Source organism: Eutrigla gurnardus, assembly GCF_963514095.1.
Source record: "Eutrigla gurnardus genome assembly, chromosome: 19".
Lineage (NCBI taxonomy): Eukaryota > Metazoa > Chordata > Actinopteri > Perciformes > Triglidae > Eutrigla > Eutrigla gurnardus.
In genome coordinates, this window is record NC_139930.1 from 8,345,701 (window position 1) to 8,369,856 (window position 24,156).

Sequence of the window (24,156 nt, forward strand, 5' to 3'; positions counted from 1 at the left end):
GGAACTAAAATACTGCATTGCAGCTGAGCTGGCGGTGGCGTTTTCAGTCACCACAAAGTGGAGCTTCACCACTCCTTAGCAGTTCTAACCTCAACACCAGTCATTCCCAAAGACACCCGCAGGTGGGTCGCAGGAGGTTTCATTATGGGCCACCAAATACTTTTAGTAACATTTATATCTGCAGTACACCTTTGAGCCACATGAAGGAGCCTGAGCGTTCTCAATCTGAATCTCAAAATTTAGTACTTACAACGAGATGGCAACCTCTGCTTCTGAAAGGTGAAGCCAAGCTAAAGTGCCATAAACTTGCATTCTCTCTTTTGGCCATCAGGGGGAGACTTCTCTGGTCTAATTGTATAGAAGTGAGAAAGTGACCTGACTTCTCACTTGATTTATTACCTCAGTAAACATGAGATTATGGTGTCAATCTCTAGTTTCACGTCTTCTTCAATACACCATGATGTTCATTTAGTAAAGTATGGTTAATTTAGAGTCAAATAGACAAAGTAGGAGATGCTTTTTCATCTAGGTGTCTAGGTAGCTAGGTCACTCCCTCACTACCAATACAATTAGCGACTACGTTCACACTTAGCTGGAAGTTGACCTCGACTCTTGAAGCCAACTTTGTTATCATCTTCACTGGATGGATCCAGACCCAGTACGGTTGCTGCTCTGCTGCTTGTGTTCGTCAGATCCACCTGTCACTCCTCCTCAGTCCAAATATGGTCACCACCTTCACTGGTTGCAAAAACATCCTAGATGGCGACGGCCAAAATGAGTCCGCAAACCAATGGGTGATGTCATGATGACGATGTCCACTTCTGATTCGTTGTTTACTAGCCATGTTTACTAACCAAGTCATCTTAACGTGACACATTTTGCATTAGGTCGTTAACTACAAATCCAAGGGTAGCGGTCTGTATTCCTTCCATCTATATTTCATGACTGACACACAGCTTAAAAACATAACATCAGAAAGAACAGAAACAGACATTGATCCATTCCTTCTCATTTTTCGTTTTAATTCATTGAAGTCCTTGTTTTTTTTTTGTTTTTTTTAACATCACCATCCATGGGATTTGACACTCTTCCCATCGTGAACAAGCATCCCAGAAACCCCACAGCCACCAAGACAAATACCATCACACAGTTTTCACTTTCACAAGGCGGGTAGGCTTACAGAGGGGGGGGGGGGGGGGGGTGAGGGGGGAGGTTGAGAGGGTTCAGGGGAAAGAAGGAAGGTGTTTGACAGCATCAACAACCTCCGAACAGAAAGGAAGCTCCTCTCAGCCTGCAGCACGTTGCGTACATATTACTCATATATCATTAGCATAATATGGCATAGAAAAAGCATCCAAGCTGACAGAGCATTAAAGGAGTATACGTGTGTTTTAGTGTGTGCACATCGAGGAGGCATGGGACACGGCGAGGGGATGCCAGCGTTGACAGCTGCTTTTTAATGTCCAAGTCAATTCTTCAGGCATGGGTGCTGCAGCACAGCAACGGCTGTTTGGTGTGTGTGTTTGTGCAAGTGTGTGTGTGTGTGTGGGCTTTCAACTCTAATAGATCATTTTTAAGCAGCAGGGAATTTGGGATTCAACGCAACTCAGCACAGGATTATGTAGGAACGGTGCACAACCACACAGGATAATCATAAAAACGTGTACGTGTTTGTGCAAAAGCTTGTACTAATAGCACCAGGTCGGGAACAGGGTTGCTAATGGCAACCTCCAATCTGACAAGCGTTGCCATGACAAACAAAAAGCAGAACTCCGCGTGAGAGCGGAGGGGCCCCGTCGCCTCGGCAACAGCCAGAAACAACGAAAGAGCCAGGGAGGGGGAAGAATGGAAGAAAAGGAGGAGGGGAATGAAAGACGAGCAGAAAAGGAAGGAGTGACATAAAATACAAGCAGCGTGCTTTCGCTCTCACGAAAGCTACGCTTGCTGCCACATTCTATTAGCGTTACTCACGCACTCTCCCGCCTAAAGTCGGAGCCCAGTAGGAGGAGACCGAGTCTAGAAGCAGAGAGGGCTACAAGCATGAACACAATGTTAATTGGGACGATACAAAGAAAACGAGGAGACCACTGGGAATGAAAGAAACACTTGTGGCTCTAAATTCCCCCGACGTAGAAAAAAAAACTTGTTGTGTGATGCACAAGTTGCCGTGACGACCTCGTCTCGTCTTTGAATGCTTCAGACGCATAAAATTACATACACCATTCGTAATGCTGCCACGTTTGCCTTCTATAGGCGTCCAGTTAGATCAGAGGGGAGGAAGCCTGAGGAAACGGGGGTCGAAAGCACAAACACAGTTGGTGCAGTCCGTACTTCTACATTACATGCTTGCATGTGTGTGTGAGAGTGAGAGTGTGTGTGAGAGTGTGTGTGTGTGTGTGAGAGTGTGTGCGTGTGTGTGTGTGTGTGTGTGTGTGTGTGTGTGTGTGTGTGTGTGTGTGTGTGTGTGTGTGTGTGTGTGTGTGTGTGTGTGTGTGTGTGTGTGAGTGAGTGTGAGATGGGGGCCAGCTGCAGCAGCTCACTAAAGCTGCTGCTATAGCGACAAGTAGGTTGTCTGTGTTCGTATTTATGCAGGCGATGGTCTTCATCAGACTAGTCTATATGAGGAAGACTAGACTAAAGCAGGGACTAGTCTTGATCTACATTTATGTGACCGGTCAGTGAGCTCGGGGCTCCATGTCGAGTCCCGGAGGAAGAAAAAGGCTGCAGAGAGTTCAAGTGACTGGTGGCCGAGACCTCGTGACATCAGAACCAACACAGGACCAGATCACGCACACACACACACACATACATAAAAAGGGAACGTGCGAGTGCAGAGCACGGTCACGTCCACAACAGTAAGGAGTGCTGTACAGGAGTGTCCCATCCCTCACACATCAACAACACTGCACACTAGTCAGAAGTACATTAGCTCATGTCTACTTTCAAGCGGAAATCAATAGTGCTCGGCCCTTAGGCACCTAGTTACAGAATGACACTAAAAAGCAGTTTGACGACAAGTTTAAAAACTCTAAAACATTAGAACATTTCAAGATATCGAGCATTTTTCGTCTTTACAGGGGCTCTACCGGCGGAATAGGCCCTATGAAAGCGCAAACTCTGGCACCTTTGAATCGGTTAATCCTGGCTATTTTACATCTTTTTTCTATTCTTTTTTTTATTTTTTATTATCTTACATCCTTCACTTACCTCAATAAGAATAACAAAAACAAGAGGAAATAAAAAATACCTAACTATCAGTACAACTTCTGTGGGTTCAGGCACATAAAGAGTAGAAAAGAAAGAGGGACCTTGATGAGCAGGAAACGGTCACACATGAGAGGAAGAGAAACATTCTGGATGTAAATGCACAGGTTGGTGATGGACGGTTAGCAGGTGTGTCGACCAAAAACCTTTACGGACCCTTTATGATTCACAGAAATGCAAGAAATTGAGTAGCTGCGTAGTGAATGGCACCTTCCCCGCACATCTAACAAGTTCTCTAATGGGACGGCATTAACTGCCAATAAGGCATGGAAAGGTTGAGTGTGAAGCGACGGCGAGTACAACTTTCTCTTTCCTCCCTAAATCTTTCCATCGATTCTCCCACTTAACGATGACCTAACGCTTCCAGACGAGGCATAAAGCTCCATTTACCACCTGCCAAACCTCCTCCAGCTAAAAAAAGAAAAATATTCTCAAGCTCTAAGGCAGCTGCCAAACACGGAATATGTTTTTTCACTTTTGTACCTTCGCAAAGCCACAGGTGGGAAAACATGAGATGAGTCAGTGCAGCCAGAGTCTGGAATAAAAGATTGCCGTTACGTTCAATTTTTCAAACCTCAAGGCGGTCCTCGTGGTTAATGATCAATTGGAAAGTGAAGCAACCGAAACGCAACAATAAGAACACAAATCACAGAACAGCATGAAAGACGCGTTTGATTCTTGTCGGCTGAAGAAACTGTTAAGACTGTTCAATTTCAGGAAACCTAGTGTTTGGCCTATTAGAGGAAAACAAGAAAAGATGATAACAATGCCCATTTTGTACCGATGCGCCATTTAGCCTGCTCCCTGAAGGGAGAGTGGGAAAAAATGACGGCCATCCTGCATGACAATGTTCCTCTTCTCTTAGCTGTGTTAATTCAGTTTAGTCTCACTAGAACTCTCTATTCAAACAACAAACATTCAAAGCATACATGGCAGGGAGAAAGTACGGTGTAAAAAAATGAAATAATGCAGTCAAAAGTGCTCAAATAAGGAGTGTTTTCATTTTTTCTCTTTTTTCCATCATATGAGGCATTCATCTTTTTTTTTGTTTCTGTTTCTAACGGTGTCCTCTAGGATCGGGGTTGTGGGAGGGAGCAGAGTGGGTACGTGAAAAGCGGCGAAGGAGGAGGTGGAAGATGGAGAGTGACGGATGGCCCGGTCAGGTGTTGCGAAGGGTTTTTGGCCCCCCGGTGTCGTGACGTGGGTTTCCCCGACCCCTCAGCTCCTTTTGGCCGTCCGTCCTCCGATCTCCGTTTCCTCCCTAGCGGCCGAGGGGGCGGACCTCTAACCCAGGCTGGTGATGTTGGCTCTGCCGCCGGGCGGCGCCACGATGCGCTGGGTGTTCCGGCGAGGAATGTTGTCATCAATCTGGGCGCCTGTGACATCAAATGGAAAGTTGGCTGTTCAAGCATGTGTTTGTACTCTCAGGGTAATTCATTTATTACTGCTCATGGTCGCACCAGAATGTGTCAATTCCTGCAATTGAAGGCAGAACCAGAAACTGGCTTCATAAAAACAAAACATGATGAGGTAGCCGAAGTTATATTTGTGTGCAAACTATCTGAGCATTGCTATGTATACGATTGGGAGTATAACTGAGGCTTTACTGCCATTTTGTCCCAGTGGTCAACTGCAGTACTGCAACAAAATGATCCACTGCAGCACAAATAACCTTTTCCACACATTTGTATGATGCATTTTTAATAAATGTGTATGAATAAATGTTTAATATCAACATTGCAAGAGCCTTGAATCTAATCTCAATGTATATCCTGGTTCATGGGATGATGAAGGGTGAGTCGCTTTCATTTCTACAACGTGACATTTTCAAATAGGTGCCATCTTGGAGTTGGCAGCCGTGGTAACTGTTTCCAAGAGGTTTAACAATGAGACTACACAACAAAAAATATGAGGTAAGTTAAACTCTCACGCCATGAGAGAATGTGTGTGCTTGCGGTGACTGTTCAAATTAATTGGGTGATGAGTTTCACTCAGAAATGCCGATGTGGCCGAACCATTTTCATTTCATGAATGCTGCTTTATGGCATTGAGCAGCCGCACTGCTCAAGAGAGAGAAATGCAGTGTCTGTTTACAAGTAGGTAAACATAAAAGGGGAGTTCTCCATTTTACTCGATAAATTACATTATAATAAGTGACCATGTAAGATGATCACACTGCACCGAGAGGAATTAACACTCAATGATGATGATATTTGTTTGATTGATTCTGTGTATAGAGGGAAGAGATTATAATTTCTTGTATTATGCATCTTCAAAATCAAGAGAATCGTAAAAAATAGTCATGTTTCTATTCAACTCTTGAAATGTTGCTAAAAAAATAATTGTGAATTATCCACATTTCCATCACCTGGGATAGGCAGCGCTTTACGCAAAGGAAACGGTAGAAGAAGAAGTTAGTAATACGTAATAAGGTTATTTCATGAAGGCTAGTGTTGGCCATGTTTGGAGACGGAGATAAATGACTGAAACAACTGATCAGTCGTGTGAGTTGTTTCCAGTGCTTCTCTTATGCATAAAAATCTATTTATAGAAACACAGCCAATGCCAGTGATGATGGACTAACGTGTGCACTGACCGGATAGGCTGAACCCAGACTGGTGCAGGTTACGGACGGGCTGGTTGGGCTGCTTGGCGGGTGAGGTCTTGGCGGAGGAAGCGGGAGTCATGGTTTTGGGGGTGACCGACACCTCGCAGACCGGGCCGTCGTACAGTCCTCTGGGTACACCCCTCAGCTCAGCCAGCTGCATGTCACAAAGCAAACAGTCATGTCAGCGAAAACAAAAACCAATCTTTCACAAGACATCATTCATTATTAGAAAAACGTGCTGGGTGAGTGGAGCCTTCCTCCTCTCTGGACAAAGCTGTTTAATGCATCCAATCGTCTCCACGGAAGAGAAGCGGCGTCGTACCCTGCTGCGAGCTTTTATCCTCTTGTAGACGTAGTCGGGGAAGGGTTTGCGGGCCACGTAGCGTCCCGAGCCCTCGGTGGTGTGGAGGGTCCCTTCCTCCAAGACGATCTTGCCCTGGCTGATCACCACCAGAGGCCCGCCGCGCACCTCTGAGCCTTCGAAGATGTTGTACTCCACGGTCTGCAGAGGAGAACAAAGAAAAAACGGAAATGAAATTATGGTCACGAATGGATCAATATGCACAAATCCATGTGTAATAGTGTAATATGTAAATAAACCCATAGTTTAAAAGAGGAGTAATCAACCCCACTTCTTTCTAGAGTACATCAGGACTCGGACATCATTTCATAACTTATTATTGATCTCAAGTACGCGTCTCCATTTCTGTCTCCAGCTAAATATAGCCATGTATAATCACTGCTTAGTGCCTCGTGAGCGACTTCCCGTTGGTTGAACTCTGTAGCTGCAGATTCACAGGACCACCGATCCGATGAATACTAAGTGAGAACTGTGTTCAAACAAAGGTCTCCCACAGAGAAAACCCCATCACGTCTGTTCTCACATCATAACTCTTGTACCCTTCCTGATAATGCTCTACGGTCGCCGTGGGTGACGGCGCGGCTGGATGACAGCAGCGAGCTGGAAAAGGAGGACGCCACAGAGTCCTCACACACGTACTAAACCGTGGATTTACAGTCGAGAGCAAGTTTGTGAACAAAAACCTTCTCTGACTGAGCGTACAATGTTTAATTGGGACAAGGATTTCATTTATTATGATTCATTATTATTGTTTTGGACCGTGTGTTTGGCTAACTGCTAAGTAACCGAACTCAGCCGCTGCTACGTGAGCAGACAGCATGGAGAGTTTAATTTGCATTCATCGAATGAAGTGTGTTTAATGATGCTGTATGACACACCGGTGTCTAGACGGAGTGGTTGGATAACTATGGGTGGCATTCAAGCTGCTGAGTTTTCACCTATTTTATATATTTGTTACAAGGCTGAGTAGCTGCCAGTTCCCCCGAAGGAAAACTCATATTTGACACTGACAGGCTCATAATACATGAAATCCACACAGAAATAACTCCAAAGCAGCGACACAATAATTCATGTCCTCCAGCAGATATACCTCCCGCCCATCATAAGGATGATGTAACCTCATGCTGTATCCGGGAATGTCGCTGCCCAGATTCACAGATTCATTCTAATCTCACTCAAGTCTTCCTCTGGAAGCAGGCCAGGGCCATGTTGAGGGTTAGTTTTCACACATGATGCCAACGTTTCAACTTGGCAGAATGTTTTCGGGATTACAGTGCACTTGTGAAAGGAGCTTAACTGATTTAACTCACACAGAGTTGAAAGTGCTCCCCTCTGGTTTGTGACGCTTAGAAAGAGCGCAGAGCTAATCGTTGGGGGAGGGGACAACCGATACGTCACAGGGGCTTCAGTCCTCAGACCAGAGAGGAGGGAGAAGAGGAAGTGTGTGTGTGTGTAGGGAGGGTGGGGAGGCTGCTGTGTGACAAATTTGGAAGCTGAGTGTTCTCTCCTAAAAGCTCCTGGAGCTGAGGTCATGGCAATCTGGTGAAAGCCTGAAATGAGATCACCAGGAGGACACACGCGCGCGCACACACACACACACACACACACACACACACACACACACACACACACACACACACACACACACACACACACACACACACACACACACACACACACACACACACACACACACACACACACACACACACACACACACACACACACACACACACACACACACACACACACACACACACACACACACACACACCTTCCCTGAACATCATATTGTCATTTTTCTGACCAAGCGGAATAAAAAAGAACAAGAACATGACAGGCTTAGAGAAACAGATTCCAGTGATCCGCCTGCTAACAATCAGAAACGATGTGTTCCAGGGAGATTTTAAGGATGACATCACTCCCTTGACGCTGTGTGAAGCCCACACCCTGTTCAACAGTCAGACAACAACAAGTGGACTAATAAACCAGTTGCACTGGCTGCCATCAATAACACAGAGTTCTTATTATTAATTGTGATATGTAAAATAAACTGTGTTTTTGGATCAATCTGAGATTAAAATTTTAGAAAAGTAAAAACCACTGTTTTTAATCAGACTTTTAATTTGACACCTTTGTGGCTTCCATGTTTACACAATATGGAAAAAGTATGCAGACTCCCCTGTTCACGTGCTTTCTGTATCTTGTAAAAATGCTGCAGCGCACCGAGATATTTTAAACAATGAGATTCCATCTTTTTGGCAGCCGTGTGAGAAGGACCGTGTTCCTGTTTAAACATAAACAAGGGGCCCCGAGCACAAAGACAGATCTGCCTCTGCTTTTGTGGATTCTTATTTACAACCAGCTCATTCACCATCTCTTTCAAGATGCAGGCAGATTTTCTAGAAACCCGTCTGATTTCTAGAAAGTAGTTTCTAATCGTTAAATTGTTTCACGTATCTAAATCAATAAAGTTTGTAGGCTTCACTTATAGATTGAAAATATTGATGGACATATTTTCACTGTTTTGTTTTCACTGTTTGGAAATGTACTTTTGATTAATATAAAAATGTTCTACAGTCTTGATTAAGGCATGAAAGGTGCCGTGTAAATTAATAATCGTTATTGTCATAAGAGGCCTCACAAATATTAGCAGTCAGGACGTTATGAGTGAAGCTGGTACCGAGTAGTGGGTCTTGGCGGAGATGATCTTCGTGACGTCCGGGTCCCACAGCACCAGGTCGGCGTCCGAGCCCACGGCGATGCGACCCTTGCGGGGGTACAGGTTGAAGATCTTGGCGGCGTTGGTGCTGGTCACCGCCACAAACTGGTTTTCATCCATCTTTCCCGTCACCTTGAAACGAATCAGAGCAGCCAGTTTTACTCAAATATTCTGTGGACGTCGACGATCGTGTGTTTTACCGTTACATTAATTCAAGTTTGTATTTAGTCGAGGTTAAACACTAATGTCAGCAAGCTGGACAAAAACAGAAATATCTTTGTGGTTATTTGAGGCACAAAATCAATGGATTGATTTGACAGACAGATATACAATTACATATAATGGGACAGAGGTTATTATCCATATCCCGTGCCCCTAGCTTCATTTTAAGTAGAAATGTACATACCACACACTTGTCCCAGATGATAGACATCCTCTCCTCGGTACCGTTGACGCCTTCAGGAATCAGGCTGAAGTCGTCTTTGCCCACGGCGCGCTGGGCCGTGTTGAAGGGACAGTGAGCGCTTCCCGTCACCTGCAGGTCACCACTATACACAACGTGGAGAAAGCAGGGGAGCAGATATTGTCTTCATTGTTTAGAAAGTGAAGTCGCTTTTCACATCTTTCACTGTGTGAACGTGTGGAGCGTCCTCTCACCAGGAGAGCAGGGAGTTGAGATAGTCCGGCGTGGTCGGGTCGGGGCTCAGCGGAGGGGAGGTGACGAAGGCAGCTGCCTTGGCCCAGTTCTTGCTCCAGTAGTGAGAGCCATCTGTTCCCAGGCTCGCAGTGATTGGCTCTCCATAGACCACGGTGCCTGAAAGTCAAATCCCAAATATAAACAGCAGATACTACGCTCCCGGGGTTTGTTTCATTGCTTTTCACGTGGACTTTGCCAAAGTTTCTTGTTTGTAATTGTTTGCATCCATTTCACTGCCTCTGTTTTCTGCCAAATTGATTGGAACTGAGCGTTTAAAGTCATTCCAAGTAAGTAAAAACCCAAATAGAATTGGGGAAACCCACAAAATAAATATTTATGTCAGTGTTTGTGGGGCAGACTTGGGTTTTGTTTTATGTCTCATCCCTGTGGTTTCTAGTGTTGAAAAAAAAAATACATTAAAGGGATAGTTTTCTGAAGTGAAGTAGGATTGTGTGAAGCACTTATTTATTGTCACTGTGCACCTACAGGAGATGTATCAATATCAGCTTTAAAGGGCCAGTGTGTAGCATTTAGGAGGCTCTATTGGCAGAAATGGAATGACATATTAATAAGTATATCTTCTTTAGTTTGAAAATCGAATCGTTACCTTAAAATGAACCATTTTTGCCCTTATGACCTTTGACAAACACAGTCATTTAACCATCTTTGGTGCTTTAAAGGGTCAGTACGGATTCATCATATTCACACAAGGACACAAACAATCTAACCGATGGAAGCTGCAGTAGACCAGCAACTTCTGTGTTCTGCAAATTCACGTTTTTGTCAAAACGGCTTTGAAGAAAGCTTCAGTTGCCCATCGGAAAGTGCTGACAGCGAGTTAAAGAGGGGGCAGCGTTGTGTTGCAGCCCTCGTCCACAGCAGTGCTTTGCTTCTGTGCCGATTACCTCTCATCCCTTTCAAATTGTGGAAAACTGTGCAGGAAATCCATTCAATTCAGAGTCTCACCCTTCTTCCTGGCCAGGGCGATGACATCAGCAGCAGTCTTGCTCATCACCTTGGTGATGTAGAGAGGGCAGTTGGTCTGATTGGCCACAGTCACAGAGCGGTTTACAGCCTCCGCCTCCACCTGGAGAAGAGAGGGGACAATAGGTTCACCCTCTCACTTTTCTCACTACTGACTGCGTGTCCATCAGTTCCCCATTTGTGAAAACAAATTAAAACCTCATTTCATTATAAAGAAGATTAGAAACCGTGGGAAGGCATTTTGTGTGATGAAGGTTAATTATAGATAAGACATTATAACTAGAAAAATGACTAAGATAATTAAAGCGAGTTAACAAATCAACTTGACCTCAGCCTTTGGGAGATGTAATCATTAAATGGAATGGTTCATCCGTTTGGGCAGGATGCTTATTTGTTTTCTTGCCAAGTATTAAATGGGAAAACGAATGTCAGTCCTATCTGTACCGTAAATATGAAGCTACCAATCTGGAACTGGTTAGCTTAGCTTAGCATAAAGACTGGAAACAGCAGGAAGCAGCTCAAGGAAGTGACAGATTCCACATAATCCCCATGTGTCATATTTACACTTTCTTTTTGTACAGATTTGAAAAAACGAGATAAAACACGTTCCCTAATGAGCTTTAGAGGTGCGGGTAGGTGGATTCAACGAAGCAAGCTACTTCCCCAGCCGACTCCAGTCTCTGTGCTAAGCTAAGCTAAGCTAAGAAAGAAGCAGATTTCCCAAAACTTCCAACTACTCCGTTAAGTTTGTCCAATGTTTTTTTTTTTTATGTTGTTTTCCATAGCAACACAATCTGGTAAAACACTTCAGAGGTCCTTGGCATCTTATTTTTGTAAAATTAGGTTTAGGTCCTTGAACAGAGAACACCGTCAATGCTTCATCTTGTCTTCTTTTGGATCACATCCCCCGTTTTCATTTGGCAGTTTTTCTCTCTCTCTCTCTCTCTCTCTCTCTCTCTTTCCGTCGGAGGTTTTAAACAACCATTGTATAAATGACTACAAAATAACAGTTTGGATTATCGCGTCGCCATAGCAACTTCCTGCAGGGCAGTGAGAAAAGGTGTTTTATCCGCCACGAAATACTGTTTATATAATAGTTTATGTATTTGTACCCCCCTGATATTTGCAATGACCAATCATCAAATTCCACCCAAAGCTGAGAGTGAATTTTCTAAATAATTTGCCCTTGCTTTAAATCAAAAAGGGCATTTTTAAGGAGAAAAACACACGTTTTAGCAATAAAAACAGCTGCCATGACTCATACTCAATTTGATTTTCAACTTTGTTCCCACATCTGGATATTCATGGGTAACAACAGTGATTTATGGAAAAGGACGCGCCGTTATCTGTATTTATGGATGTTTAAGGATGGTTAAATATTTGCAGCGAGACAGCCACGGCCTCCATGTAAAACTGTCAAACATAGTTGGAAAGGTCAAATCCTCTTGCAGCGTGAAAAGGATGAACTCACTGCTCAAAGTCAAACCGGCTCATTTAAACCGGGACAGGTCAGTCGGTCAGCGGCGAGACTAACCTCCTCAGGGCGGCTCAACACGTGTCCCTCAGGCCCGGTGATCCCCTGCTCCAGGATCCTGTGCTGCTCCTACACACACACACACACACACACACCAATGGAGATGTTGAGTCATGTGCAGGTGCATGCATGTGTGAATGTGTTTGCGACAAGCGGCGAAGCTCAGGGCTTCCTTTTCTCTCGTGTCACATCCCGTCAAAGCGGCGTACCTCGGCTACGATGTCTCCGTTCTCGGCGTGCACCTGGGCGATGGCTCCCAGATCCCGGATCACACTGAACACCTCGTACACCTGCAGCAAAGAGCGAGACACGGGTATGATCTCCGGTGCACACATTCACCAGTCTGACTCTCAAAAACTCTTTAGTGCATCCATCCATCAGGGCTGTCCACTTCTACAGCCTCGATGGATGGACGGCCGGACAGACAGATTCATTATTGTCCTTTGTTAGAGGTCATGTTCCTCCAAAGCCTGTTCCCAAATACGATCAATTAAGGAACAAAATCACGACGTTGATGGCCAAAACACAGTTATTTCTTTGATATCTGATGTTATGTAGCCCTGATGTACAAAAGTCCATTTTTTTCAAAAGTGCTGATAATCAGTTGGTTGTCAACTTGTGGTGCTCGAAGCGCCAAAAGAACAGTGTCTAATTATATTGGAGAGGAGGCTGACATCTGCAAAACTAGGCACCTCACAACGAACAACCTGGATTCCTACACAACACTACAGGTAAGAGGAAATAGACCTGCATTTATGTATCGCTTTTCTAGTCTTCTCGACCAATCTCAAAGCTTTTCTTTTTTTGCAAAGCAGCCCTCTCCTGGAAGAAACATCTGTTGTGCCGTCGCATCACCACACTGTGGAAACTCATGTATGTGTGCGTCATCGATTTGCTTGGTTTTGTTCAACCCACAGTCCAAAAACTCAATTCAATTTACAGGGATAGAAAACAGAGCAACGCAGCTGGAACCAGTTTGTCATCCTGGACACTGCAGCCATTATCACATCTACTGTATTTACATCAATACTCTAAACGGCTTCACTGTAACAGATGAGCCCCAAAGACTGATGTGAAATGAATCACATGGACCCTGATTCTCACACAGCACGCCAGTCTCTCACACATTTGATTGTTTATTAGAGTCACTGAATTGCCGAGCGAGTCGTCGCCTCCCGGATGCCAAACGTGGAGCGAATAATCAAAGTTTGACACGAGAGAGGAAATGACAAACTGCTTCCTCCTCACGCAGGTGCAAAAAGACAGACGCTGATGTGTTTCAAAACAAACGTTCAAGTGTGATTTACTCATTTCAAACCATGAGTCAGAAAGAGACTTGGACTGGAATGTCGTTTTCATTGTCCATTCACTTCCCCGAGAGGAATGACATGACGTCGAGACACACACTTCAACTCTCACTGTAGGATGAAGGCTACCGATCCCTCCGTCTGCTTGTTAAAGTGACTGCTTCATCCCACTGAGCACTGTGTTGTCAGAAAACAGACGTAATGCGGTGAACAACTGACCGACTGAAAACATATCCAAAGCATTTTTTTGGTTTTACCATAATTGCTACTCTGTGAGTCCGGATGTCGAAGAGTAAACAAGTTATGATTTGGTGGTGATTTTGGTTACTCAGACCATTGTTTCTGCAGTAAACAGCATCATCTTGGTCTGTGGATTGGGTGTCGTCACGCCTCATATAACACTGGTGGCCGTTAGCATGCAACTTCTCTACAAATGCTGCAGCCCTGTGAGAAAAACGCGTCTTAGCTTTCAGTTTGACAAGTGACAAGGAGAAGAGGAGAAACCCCACCTGAGCGTCGGTGAGCTGGAAAACATCCTTATAAGCCAGGTAGACCAGGAAAGAGTTGACACCTGAAAACACAAGACGTCAGTGTGAAAACCACGAGGGACACGGAGGAACGAAACAGAACAATAGTGTGATAACAGATATTAAATATACAATGAACGTTAAACTGGTCAAATACAGGCAGGTTTTTACGAATTTATAAAAACAAAAAATTGTTACAATTCAAAAGTGCACAATTCATTGAATATTAATTGTGATCCTGATTACGGATTCCCACAATTAAATGATCATCTTTGACTGAGATATTGACGTATAAAACGGGTGCTCAGCGCGTAGAAATTGCATAGCAAATCAAGCGCTTGAATAAAGAAATAGCCGGCCACCAGGGGGCGATCAAGGCGCTCTGGCACATCCTGCAGCTGTAGCCAGAAAAGCTTCCTGGATGTTGCTGCTAAAGTCCGCAGATATAATAATAATGGGATAAAATAAAAACGCACTGCATTCAGGTTTTGATTCAGGTTTGTATGTTAGCAGAAATGTGGCATCAATTAATGAACGTAATAAATAATCGTGACCGTCTTTTTGGACATAATCCTGCAGCTCTTGTGTGGGGTTCTTCTATGTTGCAGAGCTCATAGATTTACTTTTTCAAAAAGCTGCAGTTTGAACTAAAACATTGTGACAGTGGGTTGATCTGATAAAGTGGGCGTGGTCGTACCGTGGTCCTTGACGAGCGCCTCCATGTCCTCCTGGATGCCCTTGTGCCACTCGGTGATGTCGACATGCAGCGAGTAGTCGCAGCAGGACTTGCTGTCGGCCCATTCACGCCACTGCTCGAAGGCCGAGAGGAGGCTGACGCCGGGCTCAGGAACCACGTGGTCAACTGGAAACACACACACACACACACGACTGAGACGGTGCTGTGACATTAACTGCTCTCCATAGTGACATTTTGTCTCGGCCAAACAGAGACAGACTGGACTTCACACCTGGCTGCCAAATCCGCTGGTTATTGATCATTGAGGACAACCAGATACACGACTCCTGTCTCCGTACGGACCGGAGCCAGAGCTTGAAAGGGAAACCATCATCTGCTCCTTCTGCTCATGGTTTCCACCACAGGAAGGCAGCCTTCCAGTGTATGGGCTCAAGATGTGATGCATTACTTCTTCAGAGTTTTCAGAGCCGATGGAGTGAATAATGGCTCACATGTGCTGATGTGTGGTCCCTCAGTGCGGTCAGGAAAGAATGAGCGTTCACAAAATAACTATCATTTACATCCAAGTCATCTGTCAACAAGTCTTTCAAAGAAATTATTTACTATAAAGTCTGTAAACCGTCTGAGAATAGAGACGAAGCCCGCATCGGATTTCTGTCTTTTCTAACTGGATCCACATCCATTTATTGGTACTTCTACTACGACCACCATATCGAAAACAAAGACGACTACTACTACTATGCTGCTACTGCTGCTGCTGCTGCTGCTGCTGCTGCTGCTGCTACTACTACTACTACTACTACTACTACTACTACTACTACTACTACTACTACTACTACTACTACTACTACTACTACTACCATACTACTACTGCTACTACTACAACTAAGACTACTACTATACGGCGTGCAGGTGGTCGATTGGTGGAATGCCATGTACATATATGCAGCAGCAGCCGACCCCCGGTTCGAATCCCGGTCGGAGGTCCTTTGCTGATGTCACATCGCCCTCTCTCTCCTGTGTTTCCTGTCTGTCTACTGCTAAATAAAAGGCGTCAATGCCAGAAAAATCTACTGCTGCTACTACTACTACTACTACAACTACTACAGTCTTGTGGGCGTGGCTACTCCCTCTCTCTCTCCCTCCCTCTCCTGTTCGCCTCCTAACGAGACACACCTGCGACTCATCAGCCTATCAGTTCTATCCTCCAGTTCCTGGATTGATCTGCCCACTCAGTGGTGCAGTGCTCTGTGGCTCTGATTATTGACTTTGAAAAACCCTTTTGATGATTTTGCTTGTTTCTTGCCTCTGTAGCAATTATAACTCTGCTCCTTTCGTCTGCCACTGCTCTTCTCTCTTCCAGCACTTCCAGCCATAGGAGTGGCATCGTTTGTGGAAATGCTGTGACTTTTGCCACTGTATCCTTCCCCTGCTCAATCACTTGTCTTAGAGACCCAGCCACTTACTGGACTCCCTGTCCTTCACCCTTGGACTCCCCGAAAACCCCATCAATCAAAAAATAAATCACTTCCTGCTTCAGTCAAATCTGAGTTAGACTTCATCTGCAACTCAAAGCTGAGTTGAGTTGATTTGGTTACGACCTCTTGGTAAAATCACAACAGAGCAGAAAAACACATCCATCAGTAGTTTTAAACCAGATTCACATCAGAATTTGAAAGGCTGGTCTCCGTGGTGTTCACTAGTGACATGCACTCCACTGACATTCCTGTCACCAGGCCGCCATGCAGCACGCCACGCTCCCAGACCTGCCTGACCTTGCACCAGTCAGCGTTTTGCCCCGAGGAGACGACAACACTCTGGTTGCCTGGGAGCGTTTGTTCTACGGTGAGGGAGAGGAGAGCTCAGCTGCTGAGTCAGCAGAGCGAGGGCCAGAGCATTCTTTAATTGTGTTTACTTTTACATCAACTCTTTTGTTTTTATCTCCACAGTCTTGTGTTTCTTATAAATAACATAATGACATGATGGGGAAAATTGGGGACTGATAATATAGAGAGATCACATTTCCTAAAAAATCTGCCTTCACATTCACCAAATCTATTTGTTTAACAAAAAGTCTGTAACAGCAAAGCAATACTCAAGCCATAATGAAAAAAATCCTAGAAAATGGATCTGACTATCAGAACCAAACCATGAAATAGAACAGAATAACAAAAGAGTGTTATAGAATCTAAAAAAGTAGAAAAAGAGGGTATATGAGTGTACATTTTGTTTTACACTGTGCAATGACAGTAGAGCATTTTATTCTATTCTATAACAGTTAATTTGCTGGTAGATGCACTCATATTGATAATCCTGTTTTTGGAAAAAGGATTCTACCTAAACAAGCCAAGGGAGTAGAACTTTTATATAAAACAAGCCCACCGTATATGAAGAAAAGCATCCAGGGTACGTGAAATAAGAATGTCAAGTCTTTAAAATCTAAATGTCCAAAGGGAATTTAACTGACTTCCTGGTTGAGTCTGAGCAGCACTCTGCTGTCCTCAGAGCAGATGGACAGTTTTACTTTTTGGCTCAGTCGTAAACAGACCTGGCAGCTTCCTGCGCTCGTTAACATCGTTTCAATTAGAGCCAATCAGCCAACGAAGAAGCACTGCAGCGGAAGACGGACTGCAAGCACAGCAGCTCTTATTCGCTCACAGAAAGGACTCGGAATGGAAACGTGATCTAATAAGTCCCAGATGAATTGTGGGATGTGAATACTTACTGATCATGGTGGTGCCTCCGCCCAGTGCAGCCTTGGTGCCCTGGTAGAAGTCGTCGGCGGACACCATGCCTCGGTCGGGCATCTGGAAACGCGTGTGCACGTCGACGCCGCCCGGCATCAACATGCGGCCGTGGGCGTCGATGGTTTTCACCCCGCCGGGGACGATGAGGTTTTCCCCAATTTGTCTGAGGAAAAGAACGTAAGAAATTACAAAACGGAGAAAAGATGAACTAAGAAAAAAGAAAATGACAACTTTCATTTATTTTAAATACTTGTATGTATTATTTAATTAAAAAAATATCATCTAGACATCACAATACTTCAGTAATGATAACAATATAGAATATAATGCTAAATTCAATAGAAAGAATATGTTTCTATAGTGGAAAATTACAAATTAATGAGTTTGTATATTACATACTGTAACTCTGAGCAATTATGTCTTAGATTTCATACTTGGTCGATTATAAAATGATGTAGAAAGTCAATCTTAACTTGAAAGTACACCTGTCAAACAGGAAAGAAATAGATGGCGTAGTATTGACGTTGGCCAATGATTGCTGCCCGACGTTATGCTAGCGAGTGTCCGATCAAGTGAACGTGAATGTGACAGTGACTATAAAGTCAGCAGTAACATTACAGCCAAATGCTGCAGTGCATTCTGGGTACAGTTTATTTGTTATGAATAAATGCACCTCAGGCTGCATGAGGAGACAAGCTAAGTTTTCAAAGTTATTGCTAGAACTGTAATTGTATTATTAAGTACTCATATTGGTACTCGGTATCGGCACATACTGAAATGTAAATGGAGTGAGAGTGGAGGGGTGTTCGGTTGCAATCTTCAACCACACCACTAGATGCCACCAAATCCTACACACTGTACCTTTAAGAAGGCATGATGCACATTCATTAACATGAGTCCATCATGTGTTTTTTTGTTTTTTTTCCCCCAGTTTGCATGTAATGTCAGTGTAGGCAATTCTATTTTCACCACTATCTTTTATTCTCAGACAGGTGGACCGCTAACATTTTAAACAAACAAACAAACATTTAAACGCCGTCAGCAGCTTAAAGGAAAACCAGTCAACTCACTTGATGACTCCATCCTCCATATAGATGTCAGCACAGAAGGACTGGTCATCGTTCACAATCTTCCCTCCTTTGATCAGGAGACGGTCACTCTGGAAAAGAAGAAAAACCATCAGTCGCTGCACATTTGATCACATTTGAACACTCCATTAAATATTTCGTCATGTGAAACTGTGGGAACAGGACGCTGCAGACCTGAACACATGAAGGCTGGGCTTTTATAGACGCCTGTAAAAACACGCTTATAAGGACGAGTATCCGATTTGGCTCAAATGGATGCTGGATTAAGTGCATTTTAATGAAAGACATTTTGAGAAATGTCACATAAAATGGGCAGATTGGCACTCACAGTAAAAAAAATAAATACGCCAAAACCTGCCAAATTTACACAGCAGGCTTTACTTGGCCTTTTTAGGATGCATTCTGATAAGGAACACATGGCTGTGCAATGTCTTTCAACACACACACACACACACACACACACACACACACACACACACACACACACACACACACACACACACACACACACACACACACACACACACACACACACACACACACACACACACACACACACACACACACACACACACACACACACACACACACACACCTAATGCATGGATGGAGGGGAAGGAGGCGGTGACACAGAGAGCAGAGAGCTGTGCTGTTTGGATAAGCACCAGGTTTCTGACACAGTTGATAATATGAGGGGAGGATTAGACGAAGGGAAAGGGAGATTGATAATAAACCAAAACAGATTCATGGAGGAAGGCAGATGGAGGAGAAGGAAAGGGAGGAAAATAGTTGAATACAAAGTTGAATTGTTATGAATAGCTATGGAACGATGTGAAAATTTCATGTCATGATTATCCTGGCCAGAATAATTAAGATTATCATCAAAAGATGCTTAAAACACTTAAATGGCACAAAAACATACTGGAATCACTTTACATTATAGTTTTATGTTATAGTAAACATGTTTTTATCCTTTCCTTTTAAAATCAGGCTCTAATTTTCACTTGTCTGCCATAATATTGAACTAGACCACTTTTTCAAGTCACTCTAAATGTTCAATTATCCCGATAATGGAAATTCACCACAATCCACATTGTGTGTTTTTCATGACGATCCATGATAAAATCCTGTTAACACATCTCTAGTTATGAAACAATATAGTAGTGATGCCTCTATATGACCCAAATAGTTAAACAAGCCCATCAGCATTAGCAAGAAAGACTCTCAGACCCTGCTACAGTTGAATTCAGTTTTCTAACGGGACTCTGAGGCTCAGAAACACTACCGATTTGTCAACAAAGTGACAAACTTTTGAACTGCGACACTCCATAACACAAAATTCTCAACTATGACTTCACTATGATCTCAATTTAACATTTTATTGGGATAATCAAGAAAATGGTAATAAAAACTTTTCTCTGACCAAGATGACTCAAACAAATGAATCATTGATTTATTTACTTTCATTCGTTTTAGGTTTTTATGCACTTTGTGGTGTAAACTTAATGCATTTTTATGTCTCTAGTATTCTGTATTTGGAAAGTAGTTTATAAGAAGCCTCTTGGACTGATTTGTCAAGTACAAATCTACTTTCATTTTTTCTTTATGCAACCTGGACGATCTTCTAAAACAACATGATTATTGATGGAAGGGAGTCTTAAACAAATGTTAGGTTTAGAGAAACTCGTACCAAATGGTGTTAACCATTAAACGGTGTTTAACCATTAAACGGTGTTTAATGGTTAACAACTGCAGCAGTTGAGTCTCTAAGCTATGCTTGAACAACAAAATGAGGGGTGAAGTATTCCCTGCTGCCCCCCCACCAGACACACCCTCCTCATGTGAGCACGGGAACAGACACGAGAGGACCAATCAGAGCACAGACGGCGTAATCAATCATCCATGCCTGCTGCCGTGCCACTTGTCTCCACCTCCTCTGCCTCCCACCCTGAGCCCCTCACCCCCCGTCCCTCCCTCGAGTCACCCCGTCGGCTCGGGTCCTCTGTCCAAAAAGGGAGTGGCAGCTCTGGTCACAAGGACTCCAGCATCCCCGGCTAACAAAGGCTGCTCTGTTGGAGCCGCTGGCGGCAGCTCTGGCCCCCGAACACGACTGCTGCTGCTCTGCAAAGGCTCCCAGTCGGAGCCCCGCCCTGCAGCTCTGCTCAGCGCTGTCACATATTACATAATGCTTTTTTTTAATGTTATCTTTCCAGACTCTTACTCAGACTGTTCAGCCCCAGATCAAACTAAATACATCTTTGCAGGAACAACCAGGATAGATATGTGACGGATAGAAGTTTAAGTCACACCAACTTTGCTCCAAACAACATCTAGATAATCATAAAGCAAACAATTATGTGATCTTCTCCAATGTGAGGGTTTGCTGCTTCACATTGAAAATATTTGAGTTTGGTGGATAAAATAAGCTATATGAAGACCTCAGCTTGGGAAATTGTGACGGTCATATTTCACTATTTTCTCACAAAGTATAGACTAAACAACAGATCGACCAAATATTAAAACATTTAAATATTGTTTTTGTTGCAAAGAGTAATCTTGCACATGCATTTATAACATTATGCCATACAAATATGTAAAGGTCATATCCATTCGAAGCTCAAAATATTTTTCTTTCTGAAACAAAAGATTAGGCGACATGGGACTTTATGAAAAGTTCATCACACGATTATCTCGGCCAAAATAATTTTGCAGTTAACATTATTATCAAGACAATCAACAAAATCTGCTGAAAAGTTAGACTTTTTACTAATGTTTCGTTTCATTTCACACACACACACACACACACACACACACACACACACACACACACACACACACACACACACACACACACACACACACACACACTCATGACACGATTATCCCGGCCAAAATAATTATGCAGTTAACATTATTATCAAGACACACACACACAGAGAGAGAGAGAGAGGACTTCAGCTGACTGGAAAAGGCCTCACAGTTGTCATCTGAAAGGTGTGGCGACGGTCTGACGGCGCTGATGGAACTCATGCAAATAGATCATATGGTAATGCTGGATCTATGCGGAGCGGAGTGCTGTGGTGGAGCGACTGGACTCAATCCAGCCCGACGCTGGCATGCTTTCATCCCCAACAAGTCGGCTTTGAAATATGCCGTTACATCATGTGCCTCGTCACGACCGTCATCATCACATTACTTCGCCGAGTTCACCAGGAGACTCTTAGTTGTCGACGCTTCACGCAGACCCGAAGAGTGAGAGGCAAACCTACCCTTTCAGAAACAATTCATCCATAAAGATGGGCAAGTATTTGGGTTAGTCGTTGTGGGAGAGACAGTCTCACTAAATATTCAGTTTTTTGGTCTTTGAATACTAAAAAAAAGGGGGGAGGGGGGGTTGTCTGAATGCAGACTGTATAATCCTCTGATTGTTTTGGAGCTCACAGAGGTTGGACCGAGTGTCAGATTGTACTGGCTCGGGGCCAAACATGACAGTGACCTTTCGTTCATGGGAACCTCTCTCAGCTTCACAAACAGGATGTGGATGAAGCTCAATGGGCTCACTGTTGTTGAACCGCTGTGTTTTCATTCCACGCTACCCCACTAATGCACATGTCACGCCAGCGAAAATTAAATATGTCGCCCGGGAATTGAGAAACCACCGTTTTGAAGTTACTTGCACAATGTTTCATATTTAGGTTTGAAGCAAATGTCTTTAACCCCCCACATGCTGGTTCTTCTAAAACTGGATCCGGACGCCGTCTCAGATTATTTTAATGGTTTGCCAGCAGAAGACGGGCGGTTTTACATTAATAAGCTAACAATTAGCAACGTGGTGAGTTTTCTGACCGTAATCAGTGGGAATCCAAATAAATTCCCTCTTTCATAGTGAGATTTGTGTTGTGGACCGTTGTCCTGGCGATGACCTCAGTCAACACTAATAATATGTGTCCCAAGGCTCAACTAAGTTTTTGTTCAGTCATAGTGGAAAGTACATATCACAGTTATGATATCACCGTATGCTCCATTCATTCAGTGAATGCCATTATGATTTTAGCTAGCTAACATGCTAATGATGCTAAGGTTGATCAGTGGTGTTTACATCATAAAATATCCTGCTGACGATGCTCTGTGGTTGCTACTGGTGCTAATTTATGGTTATTAACTACATCATTGATTTTTTACCATTGTGGTTGTAAACAGTGGAGAAAAAAACGATTTGAAATGAGCTGCATAGTTGAGAATTCAAGTTGATTTCATCCATTCAGTCAGTCGTTTAATGTGCGCCGTCTTCGACAATGGTATCCTATAAAAATGATTAGCCCTTTTTATTTTGTTGCATATTTATCATCTATTTCAACTTGTTTCTGGTGTTTTTTCTGCCACCACAATGCAGGTGCAGTGGCGTAAGCTTGACGTCCACTTCAAACAGTTCTATAAAGTCAAAATAATTTGTTTTTTATGAGAACAACAATAAGAATGAGTGTGCTCCCATGCTAGCAAGGCTAGTTTCAGCTTAGCATGATTTATCTGGCGATATGAAACGGATGGATCACCGAGAACAGCAGGACAGGCTCGTGTCTACAAAGTCTGGCAACTTAATTTACATCAATTTAGCTTGTGTTGTTGCTAATTCAAATTAGCTGGCTAACTAAATTAGCTGGTTTAAAGGAAGGCTGCCCCTGATCATGGGTTGCATGGTTCGAATACACTTTGATAGTTTGTTCACTAGATTCAATCCGAAGTGACAGTAACGAGAAAAGGCCACGCGTCAAAGATAACTTTGTCAGGAGGAGTGACAGCTCCAAGAGACAGACCTTCAGTTAGCAATTAGCGGTCAGCGGTTAGCAGTTAGCGGTTAGCCGTAGTAACACAAATTCAGCCAGTGCAAACCACAACACCAGGGATTTATCCAGTGGGAAGGCCCCGACTCCCGATTATAAGCATTCTGTTACAGCTGTTATCACAAAGCCCACTGCGACCCCAATATTCAGAGAAAAAACTCTGAATTTTCGAGATTTAAATCGTACATTTACAAGAAAGTGTTGTTCTGAGATTATAAAGTCATAAACTCCACACCTTGAGGATCGATTCATTTGATGATCTGTCCTATTGTGTAGGACAGATGCTGCACCACAAACAGTGCCATCCTTGCATCTGTCCATTGCGTTAAAGATCCTGATGCACAAAAGCAAACCTCCTCATCCAAACCAGTATGTTGTTTTCTCCTGAATAGGCCCAATTCACGGGAATGTCTCTTTCAAGTCTGGATGCTGGTTTAGTTCTGAATCTGGTCATTCAGAGCTAAATCGCCTGTAATTTCTTATTGTTAATCAGATTTCAAAGGATAATTTGATTAGGTCGTCTGCAGGCATCAAACATGGCAGGGAGTTTTTTTTTAGATTTAAGACTTCAATAATGTCAGACAGTTTAGCCAAAAGTTATTCGATTTTTTCCTTGCAAATTTTTTTTCTGAATTTTTCTCAGAAATGTACCACTTAAATCTTGGAAAATGTTTTTTTCTTCTCATGAATGTATGGCTTTAAAATTGACAGTTATTTTTTTTCAGAATATTGTCCCCCCCTCCTCTCCCCCGGCTTGTTTATTGTTTTTTTTCCCTACA

General features: G+C 43.4%; 1 protein-coding gene across 2 annotated transcripts in view; it reads right to left on the bottom strand.

Annotated features, from left to right (window-relative positions):
* Positions 1-1,011: 1,011 nt before the first annotated feature.
* LOC311029553 (dihydropyrimidinase-related protein 2) overlaps positions 1,012-24,156 on the bottom strand; it is a 30,408-nt gene continuing 7,263 nt past the window's right edge. For both annotated transcript variants that reach the window (XM_084034749.1, XM_084034750.1), the window contains exons 2-14: positions 18,519-18,607; positions 17,427-17,611; positions 14,702-14,866; positions 13,987-14,048; positions 12,380-12,460; positions 12,171-12,239; positions 10,619-10,739; positions 9,613-9,769; positions 9,362-9,503; positions 8,917-9,087; positions 6,195-6,374; positions 5,861-6,026; positions 1,012-4,640 (exon numbers count right to left, since the gene is read on the bottom strand). In XM_084034749.1, coding sequence (XP_083890875.1) covers positions 4,549-4,640; positions 5,861-6,026; positions 6,195-6,374; positions 8,917-9,087; positions 9,362-9,503; positions 9,613-9,769; positions 10,619-10,739; positions 12,171-12,239; positions 12,380-12,460; positions 13,987-14,048; positions 14,702-14,866; positions 17,427-17,611; positions 18,519-18,607 — 1,680 coding nt within the window. In that variant the 3' untranslated portion in view covers positions 1,012-4,548. The remainder of the gene's footprint in view (positions 4,641-5,860; positions 6,027-6,194; positions 6,375-8,916; positions 9,088-9,361; positions 9,504-9,612; positions 9,770-10,618; positions 10,740-12,170; positions 12,240-12,379; positions 12,461-13,986; positions 14,049-14,701; positions 14,867-17,426; positions 17,612-18,518; positions 18,608-24,156) is intronic.